Source organism: Marmota flaviventris, chromosome 15 (genome assembly GCF_047511675.1).
Source record: "Marmota flaviventris isolate mMarFla1 chromosome 15, mMarFla1.hap1, whole genome shotgun sequence".
NCBI lineage: Eukaryota > Metazoa > Chordata > Mammalia > Rodentia > Sciuridae > Marmota > Marmota flaviventris.
In genome coordinates, this window is record NC_092512.1 from 650,450 (window position 1) to 673,527 (window position 23,078).

At 63.6% G+C, this 23,078-nt stretch overlaps 1 protein-coding gene across 7 annotated transcripts in view; it reads right to left on the minus strand.

Annotated features, from left to right (window-relative positions):
* Nucleotides 1-57: 57 nt before the first annotated feature.
* Nucleotides 58-23,078, minus strand: part of Mroh1 (maestro heat like repeat family member 1) — a 74,336-nt gene continuing 51,315 nt past the window's right edge. For 3 of the 7 annotated variants that reach the window (XM_027951444.3, XM_027951426.3, XM_027951435.3), the window contains exons 14-43: nt 21,093-21,203; nt 20,673-20,817; nt 20,549-20,589; nt 20,113-20,254; nt 19,856-19,908; nt 19,492-19,599; nt 19,195-19,314; nt 18,917-19,039; nt 18,071-18,217; nt 17,968-17,994; nt 16,938-17,060; nt 16,608-16,687; nt 16,251-16,365; nt 16,047-16,142; nt 15,405-15,509; nt 14,426-14,561; nt 14,115-14,227; nt 13,004-13,156; nt 9,583-9,737; nt 6,528-6,693; nt 5,846-6,039; nt 2,916-3,053; nt 2,530-2,644; nt 1,991-2,137; nt 1,660-1,848; nt 1,206-1,361; nt 1,004-1,138; nt 828-930; nt 679-744; nt 58-342 (exon numbers count right to left, since the gene is read on the minus strand). In XM_027951444.3, the coding sequence (XP_027807245.2) occupies nt 257-342; nt 679-744; nt 828-930; nt 1,004-1,138; nt 1,206-1,361; nt 1,660-1,848; nt 1,991-2,137; nt 2,530-2,644; nt 2,916-3,053; nt 5,846-6,039; nt 6,528-6,693; nt 9,583-9,737; nt 13,004-13,156; nt 14,115-14,227; nt 14,426-14,561; nt 15,405-15,509; nt 16,047-16,142; nt 16,251-16,365; nt 16,608-16,687; nt 16,938-17,060; nt 17,968-17,994; nt 18,071-18,217; nt 18,917-19,039; nt 19,195-19,314; nt 19,492-19,599; nt 19,856-19,908; nt 20,113-20,254; nt 20,549-20,589; nt 20,673-20,817; nt 21,093-21,203 (3,588 nt within the window). In that variant the 3' untranslated portion in view covers nt 58-256. The other 4 variants (XM_071602051.1, XM_027951453.3, XM_027951463.3 and 1 more) reach the window with 4 other exon arrangements.

The following is a 23,078-nucleotide window of genomic DNA, read 5'->3' on the forward strand; positions in this document are numbered from 1 at the left end:
ACACCCTCCTGGCCTGTCCCAGAAGGAGGGGCCACATCACTACACCCTGTTACCCACTGAGGAGCAAACGGCTTTATTGGGAGACCTGTGGGGGCTCATTGGCTTGCCCTGCCCAGTCTGGCCCCTGGCACCTTCCCCACCAGCAGGGGCTGGGTCCGGGTAGCGCCTGGCAGCAGAGTGTCCGAGGAGGGTCCGCAGGGCCTTCTCTGGCAGGTGCAGGCACGCTGTGCCGTTGGCTGTTGGCTGCTGGTCTGCCTCAGGCGAACTTCACCAGGCGGCCCAGCGTCTCGGCAGACTTCTCCCGGACCCCGGGTGCTGGGTCCCGCAGCAGGAGCTGCAGTGCTGGGACAGAGGGAGAGGCGGCTGTGTGCACGCCCTGCGCCTGCTCCTGGGGCCGCCCACAGCCTTCCTAACGGAGCTCTGCTGGAAGGGCTTGGGAGCCAACGGAAAGATAGTTTTTCCTTTTTTAGTGTTTTTTAAGCTCTTTTGGAACAGTTAGGAAGTTTCCGTGAATTACTAGAGACGATGAGGTCACCAGTGACAGGGAAAAAAATCTTGAAATCCAGGAAAATCACTTAGTCCCCGCAGATGCCCACAGGGTCACTGGGCCCCAGCAGAGCTGGGCAGGTTGCGGGGGTGGGGGGGTGGGGTGGGGGCTCAGGCTGTAGGGGCACACACCTGCCATCAGTTGCTCCAGGTCCACCTGCGGCTGCTGCTCGGGTTCTGCATGCAGCACCAGGAACCCTGCAGCAGGTGGGGTTAGGTGTGTGGCAAGAGTGGAGGTGGGCCCCAGGGTCCGGGGGGTAAGGAGGTCAGCCAGCGCTCACCTGTGAGCATGGGGGCTGCAGCGCGGACCTCTTCCAAGGTGCTCTTAAAGTAGAACAGGTTGGTGCTCACCAGGCGGCCCAGCAGGTCAGGGAAGTGATGCATCTGCAGAGGCAGGCAAGGCAGTAAGGGTGGACAGCCTCCCCCGGGCAGGGCCTCCCCCGGGTGCCCATCTCACCAGGTGCTTGCAGGTTGAGTTGAGGAACTCCCCGAAGTGCAGGCTGCGTCCCTCCTGCAGGTGCTTGTGGAAGGTGGCTGCCAGCTCCTCGCACTCCAGGTTGGGGACGCACATGCACAGGGCAAACCTGCAGGCCTAACAGGGTACCACGCTGAGCCCTGCACCCTGCCCAGGCCCCACCCCTCCCCCATCGGCTACTCACACTGGCCACAGGGGCTTGAGGGTCCTGCAGGTGTAGCAGCAGAGGCACCAGCCCGCCCACAACCTGCTCCAGGAAGACTTCTTCACAGTCCCCATGGCAGGCCTTGTTGAGGTGCCCAAAGAGGCGGATGGAGGCTTCTCGGAACTCCACCTTCTCCTGGCGGAGGTGTTGCCCTGTCACCTTACAGTGCTCCTCCCCCTGGCCCTCCTGCAGCCTGCAGCTATGGGCCCCTGTCAGGTGCCATCCTTCCTGTCCCATGTAGGGGGTGGGCTTGGGAAGAGAACTCAGGTTGCCACAGAAAAACTCCTTGTTAGGGGCTTGGGGGAGACAGTACCTGTTGGGGCCTAAGTGACGGGTGGAAGTATGGCTCGGGGGACCCATGGGGAAGTGGCAGGGACTGGCCGGGGGCCATGAACGCTGGCTTCAGTGCCCAACCCCACCGTGGCTGGCCTACACTGTCGAAGAAGGGCCGGATGCGGATCACTGTGTGCAGCAGCACCAGGTGCAGGTCCCAGGGTGCCACCAGGTCCAGCAGTCGAGCCAGGCCCACCATGGCCTCCAGGGCCACCAGGCCGTGTGGGTCATCCCCGTCGTCCAGCCCGCTGATCATGGCTGTCAGGAGCTGGGGGCCGTGGGCCCGCACCTGGAAACCCTGCATTCAGCCTTTGCTCTGCCCCTAGCCCCTGCAGGCACTGTCCCCCAGCCCCAAGCAGCTGCACACAGCCACCACCCTTGTCCACTTCCACCTGGATCTGCACACCCTAGCCACGGCCTGCTGGACCCACCTTGTCCGGGGAGCCAGAGGCCACGTTGGCCAGGCCACGCAGCACCAGTCTCCGCACACTGGTACTTGAGTCCTTCTGTCGAGCTGCCAGGTTGTCCAGCAAGGACTCCAGAAGCATCAGGTCATTGACCACATTGCTACTGAGCAGCTAGGGGCAGAGGCACCGTGACCACCTGCTGCCTCCTACCAGAGTACCACAGCAGAACAGGGGGTCCAGGACAGGCTGGGGATCCCCTTCCTCCCTCAGGTCTGCACTGACATCGCCACCCTGGCCTTCCACTGCCAAGGCCTGGCCAAAGTGTTAACCTCCACGGTCATTGAGGAGGACCAAGGCAGTGGCCACCAAGGGCCTGGGGAGCTCTGTCTGCCAGTCTATGGGCTGGGCCCACCACGGGCCATGCCAGGAAGAGTGAGCCAGCTCCACAGGGGCTGGGGAGGCAGCACCACCTGTGGGCTCCTACTCAGTTATGAGACAGAGCTGGTGTCTCCCCAGTGCCCAGCAGGAAGTCGCGACCACCCCCACCTCCCTCAGGGTCCTACCTCAGCCAGGAAGGCAGTGGAGGTGACTCTCTGGATCTCGTACAGGCTGTTCTGTGTGCACACAAGCGCCTTCACCACTAGGGGGAGCCGGGGCCCTGCACACCGGGCCATGGCACTGGGGAGGGAGGCCCCCAGGGGTTCAGAGGCTGAAGCAGCCTGCCTGGAGCCCACAGGCCCCGTCCAGTCCACTCACGTGCACCTCAGGGCGCTTTCACCCCTCACCCTGCATAGCCAGGACTCTTGGCAGCCCTGCCCAAGCCTTCCAGCTCTTCCTCTCAGACACCCCCTCCCACGGCCTCCTCTTCTGGCTCATGGATGCCCCTCCTAGGCAGCTCCAGGGGTCCTAGGCCCTCGGATGTCCCCTGAACAGAACTCAGCCTGCTTACCTGGCCAGCCGGGCGACCCCCTCCTCGTGCCCTGCTGAGGTCCTGAGCAGCTCCCAGCCCCCTTCCAACTGCATACACTGTGCCACGTCCTGGCTGCCACCTCGGAGCAGCAGGGCCTGGAGCGCGTCCACTGCAGAGCTGTGGGGGTGTGAGGCTCAGCTGCCCGGTGGGCCCCGCCCGGGGCACAGGGGTCTGTGTGTCTCTTCCCACCAGGGCCCACCAGGGCCAGGAGGGGCCTGGGGAGCTGAGCCTGCGTGCAGCCCCCTGTAGGCGCACACACGGGAAGGGATTCCAGGGCTGCCCAGCCCCCACGCCTGCCAGTCCACCCTTTAGGGAGCAGACTGCTAGGACTGCTGGGAGGTCCTTGGGTGCCCAGCATGACTGGATGCAGGGCCTGAGACAAAGACCCTCATCTCTTGGCCTGGTGGGGAGCTTCGTATCAGGCTGAGCCACCTGGCCAACCAGCCTTTCTGGATTCCTCAGCCATAACTGCAGCAGGGACAGCGGAAGAGGCCACATCTAGCTTCCAGCCTCTCCCAAGCACCTTTGCTGTGATGTGCCAAGCCACTGTTGGGCCATGAGAGTAGCGGCCCCAGGTCTGGACCTGCACACAGCCAGTTCTTGCCCCTCAAAGGCCTTGGGTAACTCATGTCTGTGAGATGCTATGTCCACACTGGGAGACTCCAGGGCCTTCCATAGGGATGGCAGGCTGGGCCTCTGCCCCACTCCCAGGGATTAAGCAAGGCCACCAGGTGAGGGAGCAGAAAATGGCCCCAGTGCTGGAGCAGCTGGCAGAGAGGCATCCAGTGCTGGGGGTCACAGGCGGGGCGCTGGGCCAGATCTCTGGCTCTCCAGCTTCTTGCAGAAGACCTGAGGCTCACGGGCCAGCAGCCGGCGGGAAATGGGACCGAGACCACAATCCCCAGGGCCTTGCTCCAGTAAGCCCTCTCTGCAGGTAGCTCTAGCATCCTCACTAAGGCCTGGGGTCTTGCCCAGACCAGTCCATCCCCGCAGAGGTCTGGTTCCCATGCCACTGCCTTCCTCTGCTCACTGGCCACTCAGGTTAGGCCCTACAATGGGTTGAGTCCGAGAGGCATCCCCATGAGCTCTTGCCCTGGGGGCAGACATCCAGAGGGCAGTGTGAGGAACCCACCATGGGTGACACCATGTCTGTGACAGCCTGTCCACTACAGTGGTCACCTCTTGCCAAGTGCTGGGCCTGAAAAGCCTTGTGTTTACCCTGATAGGCTGTGATTGTGTTGGGGACTATGCTGTGCGGGGTGTGGGGAACAGTGGGTTCAGGTGTGCAGCCGGGTGGGCAGGGGCACTGCTGAAGCGTCAGGGCAGGCCTTGCCAGCCCACGCATGTGGGGCCCTCTCAGCCCCTGGGGGCAAGGACCCTGGGTCGGGCTGGAGAGCCACGGCCTAGAAACCTAGGCAGAGGCTCCGCGAGGAAGCAGATGCTTGGAGCTTCCTCCCAGCCCAGCCACCTCCCTGGGGACATCCTGAGGTGGCTCACTGTTGGCCACCAGCTGGACCAGGGCCTTGTGTGCTCGGGGTGTGGGGGGGTGCTTGAGTAGGCACCCAGGAGTCCTCAGTTCTAAGGGAGGTCTGGTCTTTGGGCTTGGGGGTCCTGGGCCCTGGGTATGGAGCGGCCTGCACTGACCACAGGCAGAGAGAGCCACACCAGCTGATGCAGAGCACCCCACCTCCGTCCACATGGGACAGGGCCAGCCGTGGGCCACAAGGGAGCCAGGAGCGGGGTGCCTGAGGGAGACAGCCGGCTCCCGCTCAAGGATCCTCGTTTGGCTCGTGAGCTGATGGCCTGTCAGCCAGGCCTTGCAAATGTCTGGGGCCCAGGACTCCCGGACGCTCCCAGGCGGAGCTGAGTCCAGCATGCCAGACCCGGGATTGGCCAGGCCAGCAGCTGCTCCTTCCCGTTCAGTTTCCACTGGGTCTTCAGGGAACCAAGCCAGCCCTGGCACCCACACCTGCTGGGTTTACAAGTGGGTCCTGAGGCTGAGCAGCCCCTGGAGGTGGTGCTGGGTGACTTGAGGCTACCCCTCCATGTGTCCCTGGCTGAGGTACCCACCCAAACCTGGACACCTGGGTGGGCTGGAGGCAGGGCAGTCAGGGTGGGGGCATGGCAACCCAGGGCTCGCCAAAGTCCAGGCTCACGTGGCACTGCCAGGCTGCCTCATGGAGTGTCTTCTTCCACTGCTCAGACTGTTGGTAACCCTGAATGTCCCCATGCTAGCCCAGAAATGACCCCAAGGACCAGGACCGGCAAGCCCGAGAGAGACACATGCTGCTAGATCTTGAGGACAGCGCAGCCCAGCCCCGAGTCCGCTGGCTGGTTCTGCCTCACCGGCCCCTGGTCACCTGCCCTCAGACTCAGGGCTCACTCCACAGAGATGGCAGAGCCCAACCCCTAACAGCCCAGGGGCTGGGCAGGAGCGCTGCACAAAGCCCAGGGCAGCCTGGCCACTCCTGCTCAGCCCCTGGCACACCCTGAGGCTGCTCTGCTAGGGCAGCTTCCTTCCATGCAGGCTCCAGGCCATGCCCAGAGACCCCCCACCGACCCACTGAGAGAGTAACATCCTGGCCCACCTGGACCACAGGCAGCTCCCTGCGAAGTCCCTGGCAGCCACCCATGGTCAGCACTGCTGCACGGGCTTGCAGTACTCCTGTCCCCACCCAGCGCCGACCCCAGTCCTGTCTGCACAGGTGACATGAGACCAGGGGACTGCAGACGGGGGCCTTCACCCCCAGCACGAAAGGTGTCTGGGCACCACGACGACGGCCCGACCCTGCACCGATGGGCAGTGCCAGCCCTGGGAGCAGACTCTCCTGGACCCTCCCCTCAGGCCCAGGCAGAAGGCACGGTGGCTACCCTCCCTGCCTCCAAAGCACACAGCAGACAGCCCTTACCTGCAGGGCTCCAGGCTCCTGGCCGGGGCTGTGCCAGTGCCCCTCCTCTCCTTGACCTGCAGGCTCCGGGGCAGCTGGACGCCCACAGTGCAGCTGACACGCAGCAGCAGCGCCACCAACAGCTGGGGGTAGAGCTCTAGCACCGCAGTCCCCGAGGCAGGAGCAGACAGGACCTCGTACAGTGCACAGGTGGCCTGGGGAGGGGCCCCAGCAGGGTCGCAACCCCTAGGACACAGCGACCTCTGCTCTCTGACCCCAGGGCCCCACAAACCTCCGCCCCTTGGCATGCACCCATGTGCATGGGCTCCACAGAGGTCTCGGGTTGCCAGAGGAAGGCAGGAGGAATCCCAGGGCCACCACAGGGATGGTCCTGAGCAGCGTGGCTCCCGGGACAGGAGGCATGGTGGCCCTGGGAGGGGCCTGGGTCACCCATTCTCTGTCCTTTAGGAAGAGGAAGGAATTCCCACAGCTGCTTTACTGCTTAAAATGTGGCCAGGCTGGCTTATTTTTTCCACAGGATGAAACGTGACACGGGCTCCCTTGGGGGCCGACACCTGCCAGGCTTTACGAGCCTGGGCCGGCGCCTGCAGCCCTGGAGCCCCCATGCAGCTGCCAGGTGCCTGCGGGAGCCTAGGCCTCCCTGTGGGGTGGGGAGCTTGGTGCCCTTGGAGCTCGCACTCACCACAAGGGGCAGCAGTGTGGCCACCCGGTGAGGGCTGCTGCCCAGCAGAAAGGCCCGGCTCTCTTTGAAGGGGACGTCCCTGCTCATCTTCTCCAGGAGCAGTTCCAGGACCTGCGTGGTGAGGCTGGGCTGCACGGCCAGGGCCCGCCACAGGGCACAGGTGTGGCTGGAGAGGCGAGAGGAGGCTCACCATGAACCACAGGCACTGGCACCCAGGCTGGGCCTCTGCCCAGCAGCACTAAAGCCCCCGGCTCCCCAGTGCTCAGATACAGCAGCCTCAGCTCCAGCTAGATGGCAAGCAGCATCCTGACCTGAGAAGTGAGCTCCCCCCTTCCTCGACCTCAGAGGTCCATAAACAGGGGCAGTGAGAGGCAAGAGGGTGCAGGCACTGCTGGGGCCCGCCAGAAACAGCAGCCTCTCAGGGAGGCAGGGTGCAGGAGCAGCTCGTGGTCACAGAGGACCAGGACACAGGGACGTGAGGCAGCACGGGAGATCACCTGGATGTCACGGGTAGCCGAAAGAGTCCCACGCCTTCACGGATATAGGTGTTCGGACTCAGAAGAATCAGTCAAGTTTGTGATCAGAGAGATCACTATAAAGTTCAGAATGTCTAATGGGAACTAGAAACCCTGAAGATATAGTAAAGTCGAAAGGAAACCAAAGAAGCAGCCTGGGAGGCTGATGCAGAAGCGTGGCAAATCTGGGGCCAGCCTCAGCAGCTCAGTAAGACTGTCTCAAAATAAAAAGTAAAAAGGGAGGCTGGGGCTCAGCGGTAGAGCGCTCGCCAAGCCCGTGTGAGGCGCTGAGTTCGATCCTCAGCACCACATAGAAATAAATGAATAGAGTAAAGGTACTGTGTCCAACTACAACTAAAAAAATTAAAAGGGCTGGGGATGGAGGTTGGTGGTAGAGAGCCCCGGGTCCAATCCCCGGTATCAAAAATACACAATCTGGGGCTGGGGATGTGGCTCAAGCGGTAGCGCGCTCGCCTGGCATGCGTGCGGCTCGGGTTCGATCCTCAGCACCACATACCAACAAAGATGTTGTGTCCGCCAAATACTACAAAATAAACATTAAAAAAAAAAATACACAATCTGTAGGAATGATGATGATAAGGAAAGCCAAAGACACCTTCAAGTAAACATAAGTGGATTCGTCACTCAAGGATTCTTGCCAAAGAAATGCTGGAAGTCAGACTTGACATGAAGGCAAGTGGTGGGGATCCCAGAGCCAGGAGCAACAGAGCATGCGGGGTGCATGGACCCGCCCACAGCACAGGCCAGTCCCCGGGCAGCTCAGCTCAGAGAAGCCAGGCCCAGCTGGACCAGGGGTCCTGGGCTGTGCCAGGGCTGTACGCAGTGGGCCAGCCAGGAGGTGCCAGGGTGTGGGGGAGGCCCGGAGGCCCTGAGCCTGACCTTTATAGACGGGAAGCCCACTCCTGGCCCGCAGGGTGCACACCCAGCTGCTGGCCTGCTCGGCAGCTTGCTGACCACCCACAGCCACCCCACCCGTACCCTGCAGGAGATACGCGGGTATGAAAGATGGTTGTCCCTCAAAGCTCCACACTACAAACAACCCGAGATGTCCACCACCTGGAATCAGGAAAGTGAGCTGCGCAAGACACAGCCCTGAAGAACAAGCTGCCCCCAGCGCCCCCAGCCACACATGGTGCAAAGAAGACAGGGGCATCCATTCTGTCCCACCCATTTCCCGGAATCTCAGGTGGGGCAATCAGCCAGCAGCGAGGAGGCACTCAGTTGTCAGGAGGACGTGCCTGAGCAGTGCTTAGGGCCCTGGAAGGCTAGATGCTGTCTCTGCCCCCGGCGGGGGGTGCTGAGGTCTGCCAGCATGGAGTGACCACAGAAGGAACCAGGACACACGTGCCCTCTGCACATATTTACACCCCCACAGAAAAAGGAATAAGAAATGCAAAAAGAGCAAGCCAAGTGGTAAATATGCAGTAAAGTTCAACTAAATGAAGACTGCACAAGAGAGTGACTTGAGAGGCCGAGGCAGGAGGACCACAAGTTGGAGGCCATCAAAACCCTGACTCAAAATAAAACGTGAGAAGTGCTGGGGGAAAGCTTGGTGGTAGAGTGCTTACCTGCACTCAACCCCAGCACCACACACACACACACACACACGAGAAGAGCAATGCCACGCCGTCAGAAAAGCTGGGCACACAGGTAGGCTGGGGGCTGGGGAGGAGCCCTGAGCCACACAGGACACTGTGCTCGAAGCAACAGTGTCCCCTGTCTAACCGTGGGATGGGAGCAGCAGAGGTGAGGAGACCCTGCTGGTGGGGTTCTCACAACAGGCTGGCGAGGGGCAGGCGCCAGGGCGCACCCGCCTGCCAGGGGCAGAGCACAGCTCCTGGCCGCCTTCAAGGCACTTGTCAGAAACAGCTGTGACTCAGGGTGACACCGACAGGAGGGACACAGGCACGATACCCCTTGGCCCAGGGCTGTCCCTGTCAGCACCGCAGCCAGGACCAGGCACGGCAGCTCACGGGTGCGCCCCGGGTGCAGTGGCCCCAGAGGCAGGGCCAGCGAGCCCTCGAGAAGCTCAGGGGCCTGCGGTCAGGAGCCGGGAGGTGAGTTTGGGGAATGTCCTGTGAGGACACAAGTCCCTCAGCTTCTGGAGGGACCCAAAGTGAGCATGGCCACGGGAGGCTGTTCCCAGGGATGGCCCGACGGAGACGGCCTGCGGACCAGCCTCTAGCAGCCACGGCAGTCAGAGCTGGCGGGCAGCCCCGGGGCCACAGAGGAGGGCCAGGACCGGCCCAGTGGGGAGCTGGATGGAGCCCTAGCAGCCAGGCGGACCTGGGAAGGGCCTCAGCCAGACCCTGAGCGGCTGTGAGGGACAGCCCCACAGTGCCTAGAGGCAGGCCTGTCTTAGAGGACTCCCGTCCCCACGGCCCGGGCCTGAGGACCCACTCAGAAGAGCTGGGCACACAGGTAGGCTGGGGGCTGGGGAGCGAGCCCTGAGCCACACAGGAAGGACCTCCCACGCTGGTCGACAAAGCTCCACCTAAGGGCCCGCCGGCGCTGGGTACCTGTCGAAGGGCAGGGGGCTGCCCAGCAGGCTGGACACTACGGCCGCGCAGTGCTGGGAGGCCAGCAGGTACAGGCCGTGCTGGGCGGCCGGCAGGATGTGCTCTCCCTGGGTCTCCTGCAGCTTGGAGCGCAGCACACTCACGATCTCCGGCACCTGCAGAGGGGACAGGACAGGAGGGAGACGTGGAGGTCAGGCCACAGACCAGGACAGATGAGGGCACACCCAGGTCAGGCCCACGCCACAAGGACAGCCTGGCTGTGGGGGACAGCCCCTGGAAACCAGAGCGTCCAGCTGCTGGCCCAGGGCCAGCTCCTGTGGTCCCAGTAGATGGAGAGCGGATTCCATGGGGAGAGCAGCTGAGCTGGGCTCAGTGACAGCACTTGCCCACGAGGCCTGTGTCCACCCCAACACCAGGAGCAGGACAGAGGAAGGGAAGGGAGACGGCAGAGGGACCGACGAGGCGCGGAGGGCAGGTGCGGGCCAGGAGGCACAGCGGACGCTGCTGGGCCCCTCAGGCCCACAGACTTCTGGAGGCCCAACTCGTGTGACTCCGCGGCGCGCTGGGGGCCGGGGAAGACAGGAGAGGACGACGGCGCCTCAGAAAGGAGGGGTGTGGGACCTGGACACACCCACCAGGGTCTGCAGGGTCCTGCTGCGGCCCAGAGCAGTGAACAGTGGGGAACATGGACAGGTGGGTCCCAGCAGCCCCATCATGGTGGGTCCCCAGGCTCAGGGGTGCTGGCCGGCAAGTCTCTGCTCCAGCCTCTGCAGTGCCGTGCCCCACCGCCAAGGTCGGGCCGCTGGAAAGCACACAGCAGGCCAGCAGCACACTGTCCAGGCTGGGTCACCTCCCAGCTGCGGCAGAGGGACTCACCAAATGGCCTGAGCAGCTGGAGAGGAAGAAGGGCCTGCCCTGGCCAACAAGGACACTCAGAGGTGTGGCGGGAAGCCGACAGGCTGGGTGCTGCCCACTGCCGAGGCTCGGGAGGCCCAGTCACTGCCTGGCCCCAGCTTGGGTGGCAGCTCCCTGGCACTGGCATGCCCCTGGCATCTGCACTGCTGGGCCCTTCTCCTCTGGCCGCACCTGTGCCTGACAGGTGGCTGCCACAGCTCGGTGGACTCTGGCTGGCCCAAGGGTCCCACCTGGAACAGCATGTGGGCTCCTGACTGTGTGCCTCCTGTGCTCTGCCACTGGGCACCTCCAGCCCCTGGAGGAGGCGCTGAGCTGCCAGCAGGGCTTGTCCACACTCGGTGAGGCCGTGCAGGGCTGCGGCAAGCTGTGGAGGCTGGTGTGGAGGCTGGGGATGGCTGGCCTCCACACTCATTGTCCGCTCACAGCCCCAGGACGCCTCACACACCCAGGTCCTGCATAGACCCTGCCCCCTGAGTGAGGGCTGCAGCCCACTGCCCGGTGGAGGCTGTACCCCAACCTTCCGGGCTCTTTTGGGCTCATGGATCTTCACCAGCCTGGCGGAGGGTCCTCCCCTCGCCGTGCACCCCTGCAGAGCACCCTCACCTCTCTGTCCACTCCACGAAGAGCTTCGTGGAGACACAGTCCAGGAGCCACTCGAGAACACTGCCCACAGCAGAGTCCCACTCCCTCCCCAGCCCCCAGCCCCCAGCCCCCCGTCTCTGTGGTCTGCTGGTTCCGAATGTTCCAGGTCAACAGAGCTGCACGGCACGTGGCCTATGTCTGGCTTCCTTCACGTGGGGCTGTTTCCAAGGTCCAGCTACTGTCCATTTGTTCACTGACATGGACATTTAGGTGCTGCTGCCATGAACATTTCTGCACAAGGTTTTGAGTGAACCCGTCTTCATTCTCCTGGGGATGTGTGTACCTGGGAGTGGGCCACGTACTATCTGTGTGTCGGACTTGCTTCTTTCTTTTTTTCACGTTGTTAGCACTGGGAATTGAACTCAGGTGCTTTACACTGAGCTACATCCTCAGTCCTCTAAATCTCTTTTTTTTTTTTTAATTTTGAGACAAGGTCTCACTAAGGTGCTGAGGCTGGCCTGGAACTTGCAACCCTCCGCCTCAGCCTCTCAAGTCTCTGCTCACAGCGTGGCCACCACGCCCGGCTGTCCATGTCTGACTTTCTGAGCACCTCCCAGACAGTCCCATCAGCAGCACCTGCCCTCCCAGGGGTCAGCTTTAACTGGGATCTCCTCTTTTCTCAAGTTCCCTGGGCGCCCAGTGCACACCCCCAGCCCACAGCAGGCCGAGCTGGCCCCAGTGGCCTTCCCAGCCCTGCTCCTCTGACCCAGGGGGCTCTACCAGTGAGCACATCCTCAGCCCTTGGAATTTATTATTTTGAGACAGAGTCTCACTGAGTTGCTGAGGCTGACCTGGAACTTGCTATCCTTCCTACCTCAGCCTCCTGAGTCGCTGAGATTACAGGCGTGTGCCAAGGTGCCCAGACACAGTCTGGGTTTCTACGAGGTCCCCTGCTAGGGTATCGCATGGCAGGGAAGAAAACAGAGGGTCACCGAAGCACTAGAGGCCCACGGTGCCAGAGCCCAGCTGCAGGAGCGACTGCGGCCGAGGCGCAGACCAACCAGGCGCTAAGGCTGGGTCAGCAGCACTGCCCCTGACGGGGCCATGAGGACCACCTGGCTCGGTAGGTCAGGTCCATGGAAGGACCTACCTTTGTCCAGAACAGAAGGACCCAAGGCTAAAGAAAGCCCCTAGAGGACAAGGCAGGTCAAGGCTTCTAGACAGAAGCCCTTTCTTGCAGGTGACAACAAGAGCACAGGCCACAGAACCAGCAGGAGCTGGAGGACGTCCCCAGCAAGACGGTGACCCACAGCACGAGCCCCGCGCCTGCAGGTCCTGCGCCTGGAATGGAACCTCTCAACCCAGGAAAGCCCGGCCAGAGAGCGTGCCAGGGCTCAAGTCAGCCTTCTCCAGAGATGACGGGCAAATGGCCGAAAACCACGCGGAGACACTCGGCCTCAGTCACCGTCATAGGAGCGCAAATTCAGACCTCACGTCTTTCGGGGGCCACTACAAAAAGGACAAACAGAAGCTGACGAGCACTGATGCCCACACAGCAGCCTCGGGCACCGCTGACGGGAATGTGGACGCGACGGCCACGTGCAGAACAGCAGGGAGGACCCTCAGGACGTCACACAGGCCACCCCAAGACCCAGGAACCCCACTCTGGGAATCCTCCCAGAAGGACCAAGGGCGGGGCCTGCAGAGGAGCCCACGCAGCACCCTCGCTGCCGTCCCCCGTGACAAGCAGGAGGAGCAACCAGTGCCCACCGCTGGACAATGGTGACAGAATGAGGCACATGTAGCACTGGACCAGCCACAGGCCCAGCAGCCTTCCCCTCCAGCTGGTCCTTCCCCCTCCAGACCACCAGCGGTGGACCTCCGAGCCTCAGCTGCACCCCCCCCCCACGCCGGGCCCACTCGCCTTCTCCAGCAGTGCGGGGCCCCGCTCCTTCAGCAGGCAGTTGATCATGACCGTAGCTGCACGGGAGCAGTTCTTGTCGGGGTCTCCCAGACCCTCAAACATGGTCAGCAGGAGGCTGATGAGCTGGTCTGGCGGAAGGCGCTTGGCAATGATCTAGAAAGGGTGATGCGGAACCAAGAGGCGAGGCCCCTCCAGACACCACTCACTCAGGGAGGCCCCAGGGGTTGGCAAGTCCCTCCTGCGCAGTGGCCCCTGAGCCCCTGCAAGGACCTGGCTCCCCTGCAGCTCAGCAGCCGACAGGAGCCCCTTTCCTCCTCCTGTGGGCACGAGGTGGCCAGAGGTCAAGGCGAGGAGAGCAGGGGAGGGTCAAGAGGCAGCAAGAGCTGCCTGAGCCAAACCACCGGCTCCCACTACCCTGCCTGGCCCCTGCTGCGTCTCTGTTCCCCTCAGAAAGGGTGCAGGTGACTACGTCCTTCCTTTTCCCTTTGTCAGACTCAGACCCATGAGGGTCCTCCCAGGGAACACAGGAATGCAGCAACATGGGGCTGCAGAGGGGCAACCTTCTTCATCCCCTGGAGCCCTGTTGGGCCTCCGAGTAGCCACCAGGAAAGCTAGGGGCAGGAAGGGACAGGACAGCTCAGGCTAGTCACAGGGCCCAGGGAGTACAAGAGATGGGGGCGAAGGGGACACCCCCACAGAGCCACGTGCAGGCTGCTGAGGGATGAAGGCCTGGGACAGGTAGACAAAGGACCTCGGCCCCTGCACAGGCCAGAAGCCAAAGGCAGCCCTCCGCTGTCCAGAGAGGCCATGTGCACAACACCAAGAGAGGCCATCGGGCTTCTGCTCGGGAGCCTACAGTGCAGGAGGCCTGGCTGTGAGGCTCCCTGCCCCAGGCCCAGCCTCACCACACGGAACACCACTCTGCACAGCCCATGGTGCCTCAGGAGGAAGGCGCTGGGGGCACGGGAGTTGTGGGCCCGAGACTGGGCCAGACGACACATTGTCTGAAGGCAACGTGTCCCCACCCTCGTCCCCTGCTCTGCGCTGGAGCACAGCCTAGAGACGCCAGGCAGCCCCAGCCCTCCTCCTCGGGCACATGCCTCGCAGGTACCTGGGCTACGCTGTGGCAGGTGTGGAAGAGGGTGGCAGGGTCAGGGTGCACCAGGCCGTCCTTGAGGCTGAGCAGCCGCTCGGCCACATCATCGCGGTAGTCTCGGGAGAACCCTGAGGGGCCAGAGGGGCAAGGCTGAGGTCCTCTGGGACGAGTAGCCTGAACTCCAGGCTAAGCAGGCGGGGAAGGTCGAGGGACAGCCAACTCGTACGTAGGCGACGGAAAGGCATCGGACTGCCTGGCCCAGGACCGCCCGCTCCCACTGCCCGCCTGCCTGGCCGACAGCCACCTCCCCTGCCTGCCGGGCTCACCCTCGTGGCCCAGCTGCAGGTAGAGCAGGGTGTAGACGCAGTCCACGGCCTGCCGGCGGGTGGCGGAGCACAGGTCGGCACACCGCGGGGAGAAGAGGCCAACGAGGAGGCCCAGGTTGTGGAAGGGCACCAGAGCCTGCGGGGAGATGGTAGGCCAGGGAAGGCAGGTACAGTCCCCACCGCTGACACCCGGAGTGGGCCTCCCTGTGGTGGCATGGCCCCCACACCCAGCACAGGGGACCTGCTCGGCTCCACTAACCACCTGGGCCACCTAGCACCCCGAGCACAGCAGTTGCTGGGGAAGCAGTTATGGGCAGGCAGAAGGGTGGTCAGGGGATCAGGGGGAGGCCCCTGCGTGGGCAGCAGAGGGGGAGGAGGCACAGGACTCTGCTGACTCGGCCACATCCTTGGGAAGTCCCTCCTCTGGAAGGCCAACGCCCTGGGACGGAGCAGGTCCCCGGCTGGCTCTCAGGGCTCGCTCCTCCACGCTGACCTTCGGCCCTTCTCCACTTCCCAGGGCCTGGCCCCATCAGCTGCCCCTCCCCCGGGCTCTCACAAGCCCCCGGATCCCGCTGCTCTTGCACCCCAAGAGTCGCTGCTGCTGAGAATGCAGGGCTTCCGGAAGGCAAGACTGGGCTGTGGGCCTGGGGCCGCGGGCAGGTCGGTGGCCTCTGTTCTTAGTGAGCCACATTCTCAACAGGGACGTGACGAAGACAGGCAATGACAAAGCAAGCGGGGAAAGCCTGTCCGACTGGCGGCCCGGGCACAGACCCCAGGGTCACTCCTGGCCAGGACCACTCCCGGCAAAAGGACGAGACCCGAGCCGGGGCACCGAGGGGGAAGGCCGGGGAGCCTGCAGGGTGCTCCGTGGACGAGGGCCACATGCAGGGGCTCCCAAGCCAAGGGACCCACAAGGGGTGGGGCAGACGAAGCTGCTGGAGTGGCCACGCCCTCCCTGCCCACAGGGGCCTGTACTCACGCTGACGTGCAGGTGCTGCCGGAAGTGCTGCAGCAGGCGGGTGCTCAAGCCCAAGGCCCGTGCCCGCTCGTGGCCCTTAGGGGACTTGATCCATGGGCTCAGGTGCTGAGGAAGAAGGGACTTCACCCAGGTGCCAGCTTGGGGACCGCCCAGAAGAGCAGAAGCCTGTGTCCTGAGTGCCAGCTCGGAATCCCTGAGGCGGTCAGCCCTCCCCACCCCTGTGCTGTCTGCTCACAGACGCTGCCCACCCCAGGTGACCAAGAGTAAACCAGGCCTGTTAGGCACAGGTAGAGTCCACCTTGGCCCTAGAAGGGTGTCCTCCTAGACCCAGGGGTCCACCCCAGCCCACTATAACCATGAAGGGAGATGGAGACATGCTGCAGCAGGACCATGTCCTGCCATCTTGCTGGCCCCCAGGGGTCAGGAGTTACGTCAGGACCCATGCTTCTCCATCCCAGCACCACGCAGTGGGGGAGAGGGACAGGCCGCGCCCCCTGCATGGCTGTCCAGATGGGAGTGCTGCCTGCCTGCTCAGACCACCCACTGCAGAGGGTATCAAACTGAGGTACCCCTGTGGGGAGAGAGGGCCAGGAAAACAGGGAGGGGCCTGGCAGACTGCCCTTCCCCACCCCCACCGCACACCTCGACCATGATCTGAAGGCCCTGGGGAGTCATGTTCCGCTGCAGGAGGCCCGCCAGCAAGTCCTCCAGGGCACGGACTGTGTCCTGATACAGGGACTGGAAGGAAAGCCAGGACACGGGGCCGCATAGGTGACCCACCACCTCCAGCGGTCTTCCCATTGCCCCATTGGACACATGCACATGGCGAGAGACACACGGCAGTACCTCCTGGCTGCCGCCATCCTCCCGGTCCGGCTCGGGAACCAGGGCCACGACACTGTGTAGGCAGCCATGGATCACGTCTGCCCGCGCCTGCTCCTCTAGTGCTGGCTCCAAGGAGCTGAACGGGGAGTTAAGGGCCCCAAGCAGTCACCCTTGCAGAGGGCCCTCTCCAGCCAGCGACGCAGAAGTCTCTGGTCCTTCAAGGATGGCAGAGCTGCTTCAAGGATGGTGTGGGCTCAGGCCTGTCGGCCGCAGAAGTGGCCACCCCCTGGAGCTGAGCAGCACTGGGGGCGGGTGTCCCTCCAGGACCCGGCCCTGGCGACCCAGCGCGGCCTGCCGACGCCCGGCCAGGAAGGATACACTAGGTGGGTGCAGGCGAGCATGGCCTTCTTGCGCAGGGGTGTTTTCAGGGAGTCCAGGGGCTCCGCCCTGATGAATTCCTGGCAAGGCAGCCGCAGGGCTTGGTCATCAGGAGGCGCCCGCCTTCCTCCCCGCTTAGCCTACCCCCAGGCCACGTGGAGGGCTGGGGCTGCCTGTCCCCACAGAACCCTGTGTGCCATCCCCAGGCCACCTGCCTGTGTCCCCCCTCAGTCTTCCCCAGGCCTCGCCCACGCTGCCTGTCGGCAATGGCCCAGCCGGCCCACCTGCTCCCCTGGACCCTGCCTCAGAGCGTGCTCTGCCAGAGCTCACCATCATCTGTGCCACCAGCTCTGCTTTCCTTGAGAAGTAGAAGGAGCTGGCCTGCGCACTGCTGCAGATGGCCTGGCTGACCATGCACAGGCTCTGGACAAGGCACAGCTTCAGGGCCGGGTCCTGGAGGAACACCCGCCCCCAGTGCTGCTCAGCTGCAGGGGGTGGCCACTTCTGCGGCCGACAGGCCTGAGCCCAGCAGCAGAGGCTAGGCCACACGTCATCCTTTCCTTTGCAGCCACTGACATAGCCACTCTGGGCCTCAAGGGCCCTCCAGCCAGCCCCCCTTGTCAGAGAAGCCCCAGGCCCCTGAAGTTCAGGTCCCCCAGGGCAGACACTGGGCAGTGTGGTCAGATGGGGGGGGGGAGCAGAGCCTGGGTGAGGCCCCCTGCTGTGGGCCTCAGAGAGTGAGGAAAGCCGTCCTGGGGACCGAGGGACAGCCCCCAGGCTCACGGGCTGGGAAAAGAAACCAGAACAGCCCCCGTGGGCCAGCCAGCCCCAGAAGGCTGTGCTCTTCAAGGGTGGTCGGCTGTCCCCACCCCACGTGGGTCTGGTCAGGTTAGTGCAGAGACGCCAGGAAGGAGGGTTAGTTGAGAGCAGGGTAGCCTCCAGACCTCCTCCTCTGGTTTGGCTCAGCCCAGCCCACGGCCTGCGGGGACCCAGAGACCACAGCCCTGAAGCCGCAGGGAGCAGAGCCAAGGAACCCTGGTTGTCCCTGGGATGTGGGGCCGTGCCTCAAAGCAGGTGGCCCACCTGTCCTCCTGGCATGTGGCCCTGGGCTGGCCGCTCAGAGGTGACAAAACCCAGCCCCTCCCGAAGGCAGCTCAGCTACTCTGGCCCTGGCAAGGGGGGCTGTTCCAAGGGGCCAAGGGGCAAGAGAGGGCCATCCTCCAGAGCCTCCCTCAGGGTACCACCAGGTGCCCGTGAGCTGCGGCCTGGCTCTGCTCCCGCAGCCAGCCCAGCCCAGCCCAGCCCAGCCCAGCGGAGAGACAGGAAAGCACAGGCCACCCCCGAGTCCTGCACACTGTACCTTGGTTTCTACCTTTATTCCCAGAACCTGACAACAGAAAGTGAGACCAATTAAGACCCAAGACTGGTGTCCGAGACCAGCCCCCGGGAGCTGCGGCGCCCACCTTGGTGCTGAAGCACTGGAACATGTTGCGGAGGACCTCGGACTCCACCTTGGCCAGCACCAGCTCGTGAGGGGCCCGCGCGGCCACATGCCCGTAACAGAGGATCAGCGCGCTCCTCACCTTCTCCAGCTCCTGCTCGCCCCGGTCCTGGCGGGCGGAGAAGCAGGTCAGCACGCGCCTCTCACTCTCCCCCGCAGAGTCTTCAGTGCAGACTCTGTTTCTAAATCCCTCGGTTCTCGCAGAGGAAGGGCCAGAGCCAGCCACTGACACCAGAGGAAGACCTCGGTGCTACCTGGGGACAGCAGGAGGACAGGCCAGCTGGCCACCCTGGGCCCATTGGGAAGGTGGCACAGAGGAAGGGTTGAGGCAGTGGTGCCCGGGGGAGGGGCCAGCAGGCAGGAGAGTGGGGGGCCCAGAGTTTGAGGCCCTGCTCTGGCCCCAGCACTGCAGACCAGCCCTCGGTCCTGGAGGCAGTCACTGGACCAGAATGAGGGACAATGGCCAGGTTGCAGACCAGAGTGTGGACTGGGAGGAGGGGACTAGTCCTTCCTGCGGGCCAGAAGGGGAAAGGTTGGCGTGGCCAGCCGGGCAGCTCCAGGGCTTCCACACTGCTCCCAGAGGCCCCTCCGCATCACAACGGGCAGAGGGAGGAGCACCTGTCAGCCCCACGGCTGCAGGACAGGGGTGGGCTTCCTTCCAAGTCCAAGGACACTGTACCCCACAGCCTCGAACTTGTGAAAAGACAAAGCGCCCTCAGAGGACAGGACCCCTGCCCTCCGCCCAAGACCTCCAAACACACGGTGGCGGCCACGCAGGGGGACCCTCCTGACGGCCCTCCACCCTCACCTTGAAGATGCTGAAGATGCCGCTGGGTTTCCTGAGCACATCTGACCTCATGAAGTCCTCCAGCTGGGTCAGAGTGTCCTCAAGGTGGGCAGTGGCACAGATCCCAAAGCAGCAGGCCAGGCCCTGGGGTAGACACTCAGCGGTGCTCGTGTCTGGGCCAGGAGGCCCCAGCCCACCCCGCTGCTGGGTGTGGGAAGGGGCACACACATGCCGGGGTGCAGACAGGGCGCCACGCACACACCTGCACCTCGGGACAGGGCCCTGTCCTGGGCGCCCACCTCGTGCTCGGCCTGCTGCTGGTAGCTGGCGGCTCCCAGCAGCTCCCGCAGGCTCTTCCTCACCACCTCCCTGCTCGCAGCCGCCGCCAGCGCGGTCCCCAGGCACTTGTACAGGAAGTTCTGGAACAGAGCCACAGGGCTCAGTGCAGCCGCTCCCTCACCCGGGGAGATGGTGCCGTCCTGCCCAGGGGACAGGCCCGAGGACAGAGGGCAGAACCCAGAGTGTCTAGGCAGCCGGAGGTGGGCCTCAGGCTTTCCCCTCTCCCAGGGGGACGCGCCCCAACAGCGGCCCAGCACCTTCTCCTGGGGCACCCTGTTGTAACTTGGCAGCCGCTTGCGCATCTCCAGGCTCAGCTGGCAGGTCCATGTGTTGTCAGAGACGACGGCCAGGGTGTCCCGCAGGAACTGCCAACGAGGGAGCCATGAGGGCTGGCTGGGGGCAGGCAGCGGCCCTGCAGCAGGCGCGGGTGGGAGGGAAGGCCCTCCCTGTGTCCTGGGCTGCTGGGGCGGAGGCCAACTGCCATCCTCACCCAAGACGCCCCATTCCTGTGCCCCTCACCCAGCCACACCACCAAGTGGACAGACAGTGTGGCCCCAGGAGGGCACAGCCCAGGCCTGTCCCCCAAGCCCGCCCTGCCCAGGACAGAGAGGCCACTCTCACCGTCAGCAGCTTTTCCTCCCACTCCTGCAGGGACAGTGTCTCCTCAGTGTGCGCTGAAACCACCGGGCACCCCGTCAGCCCGGGCTGCCGAGCAGGCCTACCTCAGCGGGTGCCCGCACCTCCCAGGCTGCAGCCCTGGCAGCCCAGCACCCTGTGCCCCGCTGCAGCCTGTACTGACCCTGCCTTGGACCGCAGCCAAGAGGGTCCATTCAGACTCACAACCCGCACAGCCCTGGCCAAGGCGAGGCCGGTCTCACCCTCCAGGTGCTCCAGCAGCAGAGGAACGGCCGTCTCCCACGGCTGAGCCAGCAACGGGTGGATGCTCTGGCGCATGACCCCCAGGAGGCGCAGCGAGGCGGCTCCACGCCCGTCCCCCAGGTAGGGGTTGGAAGACACGACCTGGGGGGCGCGGGGTGGGAGCGTTCTGAGCAGGGAGCTGACGTCCTCGTAACACCTGCCCCTGCAGATGTGTGCTCAGCTGGACCCCGCCAGGGCCACAGGGATCTGCCCAACCCGGGGAAGAAAGCCTGTGGCCACAGGTGGGGGGGCTCCCCACCAGGAAGGCAGCCCTGGCAGCCATGTGGACAGGGACAGAGATTCAGGGACACAGGAGGCAGGCGCTGGGGCCAAGCCAGCAGCGGGCTGGGGGTGGGTGGGACGCGCCCGCTGGTGTGCTGGGAGAGCGGCGCTTACCAGCAGTCTGGTGGTCACAGCGTAGGGAGACGGGAGGTTGGCTGGACAAGAGACATGGAGAGAGTCACTCAGAGGGACAGGCACAGGGCGGGGTCAAGTGAGGGTGGGCCTGGGGAGTGCGCACCGTGGGCCTCGAACTGAGCCAGGAAGGCATCTGCCCCCGCCTCCTGCCTCTTGAGGGCCAGATGCACCAGGCTCCGACAGAGCGGGGTCAGGGCCTCGGTGAAGTGCGCGGGGACGAGGAACTCCATCAGGTAGGGCCAGAGGACCTGGGAGCAGAGGCCCCGGAGGGCCCCGGTCAGTGCCAGGGCAGCCAGCACAGCAACAGGGCCGCTCCCTGGGGCTGCCCAGGACTCCCTCTGAGCAGAGTTCACTTGTCCTGCTGTAGGTCAGGGGACTCTGAGCACTGCCCTAGGGAGGCAGCACTGAGCAACGCCCGGCTCCCCTGTCACCCAGGACTGGGCTGGGCAGGGCGAGGGCGGGGCCCCCGGGAGAGCCAGGTGAGGGGCAGCCCAGGCAGGGCCTGCTGAGGTCGTCCACTCACGTCACTCATCCTGTCCACCGTGGTGCTGACCAGGTAGAGGGTGCGGACACTGACGGCCCGCACGCTGTCAGCGGCTGCCAGGTCTTCGCCATCAGGGCCTGGCTTCTCAGGCTGGGTTGGGTGAAAGGCCAGAGTGTGCGTGAGCCAGGTCGAGGGCGCTGCCTCAGGCAGTCACACAAGGGCCACCTGGCTGGCCTCCTACACCTGGGGACGCCTGCCTCAGCTGCCACAGTCAGGAAGAGGCGCTGGGCTGAAGTCCCCCAGGCCACCGCGCGAGGGCCAGGCGGCTCAGGCGGCTGGGTGCTGCGGTCCTCTGTCTTACGGAGAGGCTCCCACAAGACGACGACTCTGTGCTCCCAGGTGCTCTGAGCCGTCCACTCACTTTGAAACTCCAAACGCAAAACGTGAACAACAGAGAAAGGGCAAATGGGCGCCAGACCCGGGAGACTCCTGCTACCCTCGTCTTAGGAACCAAAGGCCACGTGGAGAAACAGTGATGTGAAGGCCCCGAGCAAGGCTTCTAGATCACGCTACAAAAACACAGAACTTCCTAGGAAACCCTGTGAGCAACTCTGATTCAACAAACTTGAGGAGCAGAAATCAAGCAGGCCAGACTCACTCTGACAGGCAGTCACACAAGTCACAGTAGCCGTGACACCCACCTGGTGGCTTTTAAAGATCACCAAGAAAACACGTGGGTTAAAAAGAAACTAAACCGTCAGAAACGAACACTACGAACACAGTATCAGGCCGAGTCCAGGGACACGTCTCAGCTGAGACTCACCAAGGAAGGGACACCATTAGCAGCATGAACCCAGAACCAGAAAGAATCCCAGAAATACTGTGTGAAAGATCCTCGTGGTGGACACAGAGGACCCAACTCAGGAAGGCGACGATGTGGAGGGGAACTACTGGTTGGAAGAAGGACGGGGACATATCAAATGAAAAAGGCTAGAAGACCAACAGAGGGACGAACAGTCAGGCAGACGCAGAACAGCCATACAGCAGCAAGTAAAAATGGGACACAAGAACTGTCTAAAGGGATTAAGCGGAGACCTTCCCTAGAGAGACGAGGTGACAAGAGCCTGTGTGGAGAGGGCCAGGGCTGAGCAGGGTGCCAGGTGTCACAGGGCCAGTGCCCAGGCCCAACAGGCACACTCAGTGGTCACCCCTTCCCCTGCCACCTCTCCACACCGCCTCGTCACCCAGACTGCCGCTCTGGGCCCACTGGACACTAAACCCTCCCTGTTCCCAGCTCTGCCTGTCCCCGTGGATATGGTTCCTAGGGACCTCGGAGGAGTGGGCTCACAGCAGGTGCCCTTGTCAACAGATGCCCTCTAGGCCACCCATGGTGCAGGGGGGCAAGGGTTTCCTCCCTTTTTAAGGACAAATGGTACTCCACTGTACGGACAGGCCTGTTGTGTCTGTCCACTCACTCTTCCATGGACACTGGTTGCTTCCACCTGCGGCCACTGTGAACAGTGCTGCCATGACCATAGGTGTATATGAGAATCTCTGAGAAGCTGCTCTCAATTCTTTTATGTATCCAAAACCGCCATGCCGTTTTACATGACGTCCACGGACACCCGCCTTCCCTCGGGGCCTGGAGTCCTGGGGCCGCAGCTGGGGGAGCCTGTCCCTCAGCCTCCGAGTCTAGGCCCCGCAGAGGCACTGCAGTGTCTGCTGGGCTAGGAGAGCACAGGAGGTGTGCCCGTGGGCCGCAGCCCTGACGGCGTCACAGCCGAGTTCTCCGAGTCCTTCCAGGGAATCGAGCTCACTCCAGAAACAGAGAAAACCCAAAGGGTGCTGTGGTGACTAAAGAAGGTAACTTCACCAGGTGCAGGGACACATGCCCGTGACCCCAAGCCTCAGGAGGCCAAGGCAGGAGGGAGGGCAGGTTTGAAGCCAGCCTGGGCAACTTAGCAAGGCCCTAAGCAACCTATTGAGACCACGTCTCAAGATAAAATGTAAAAAGGGCTGGGAATG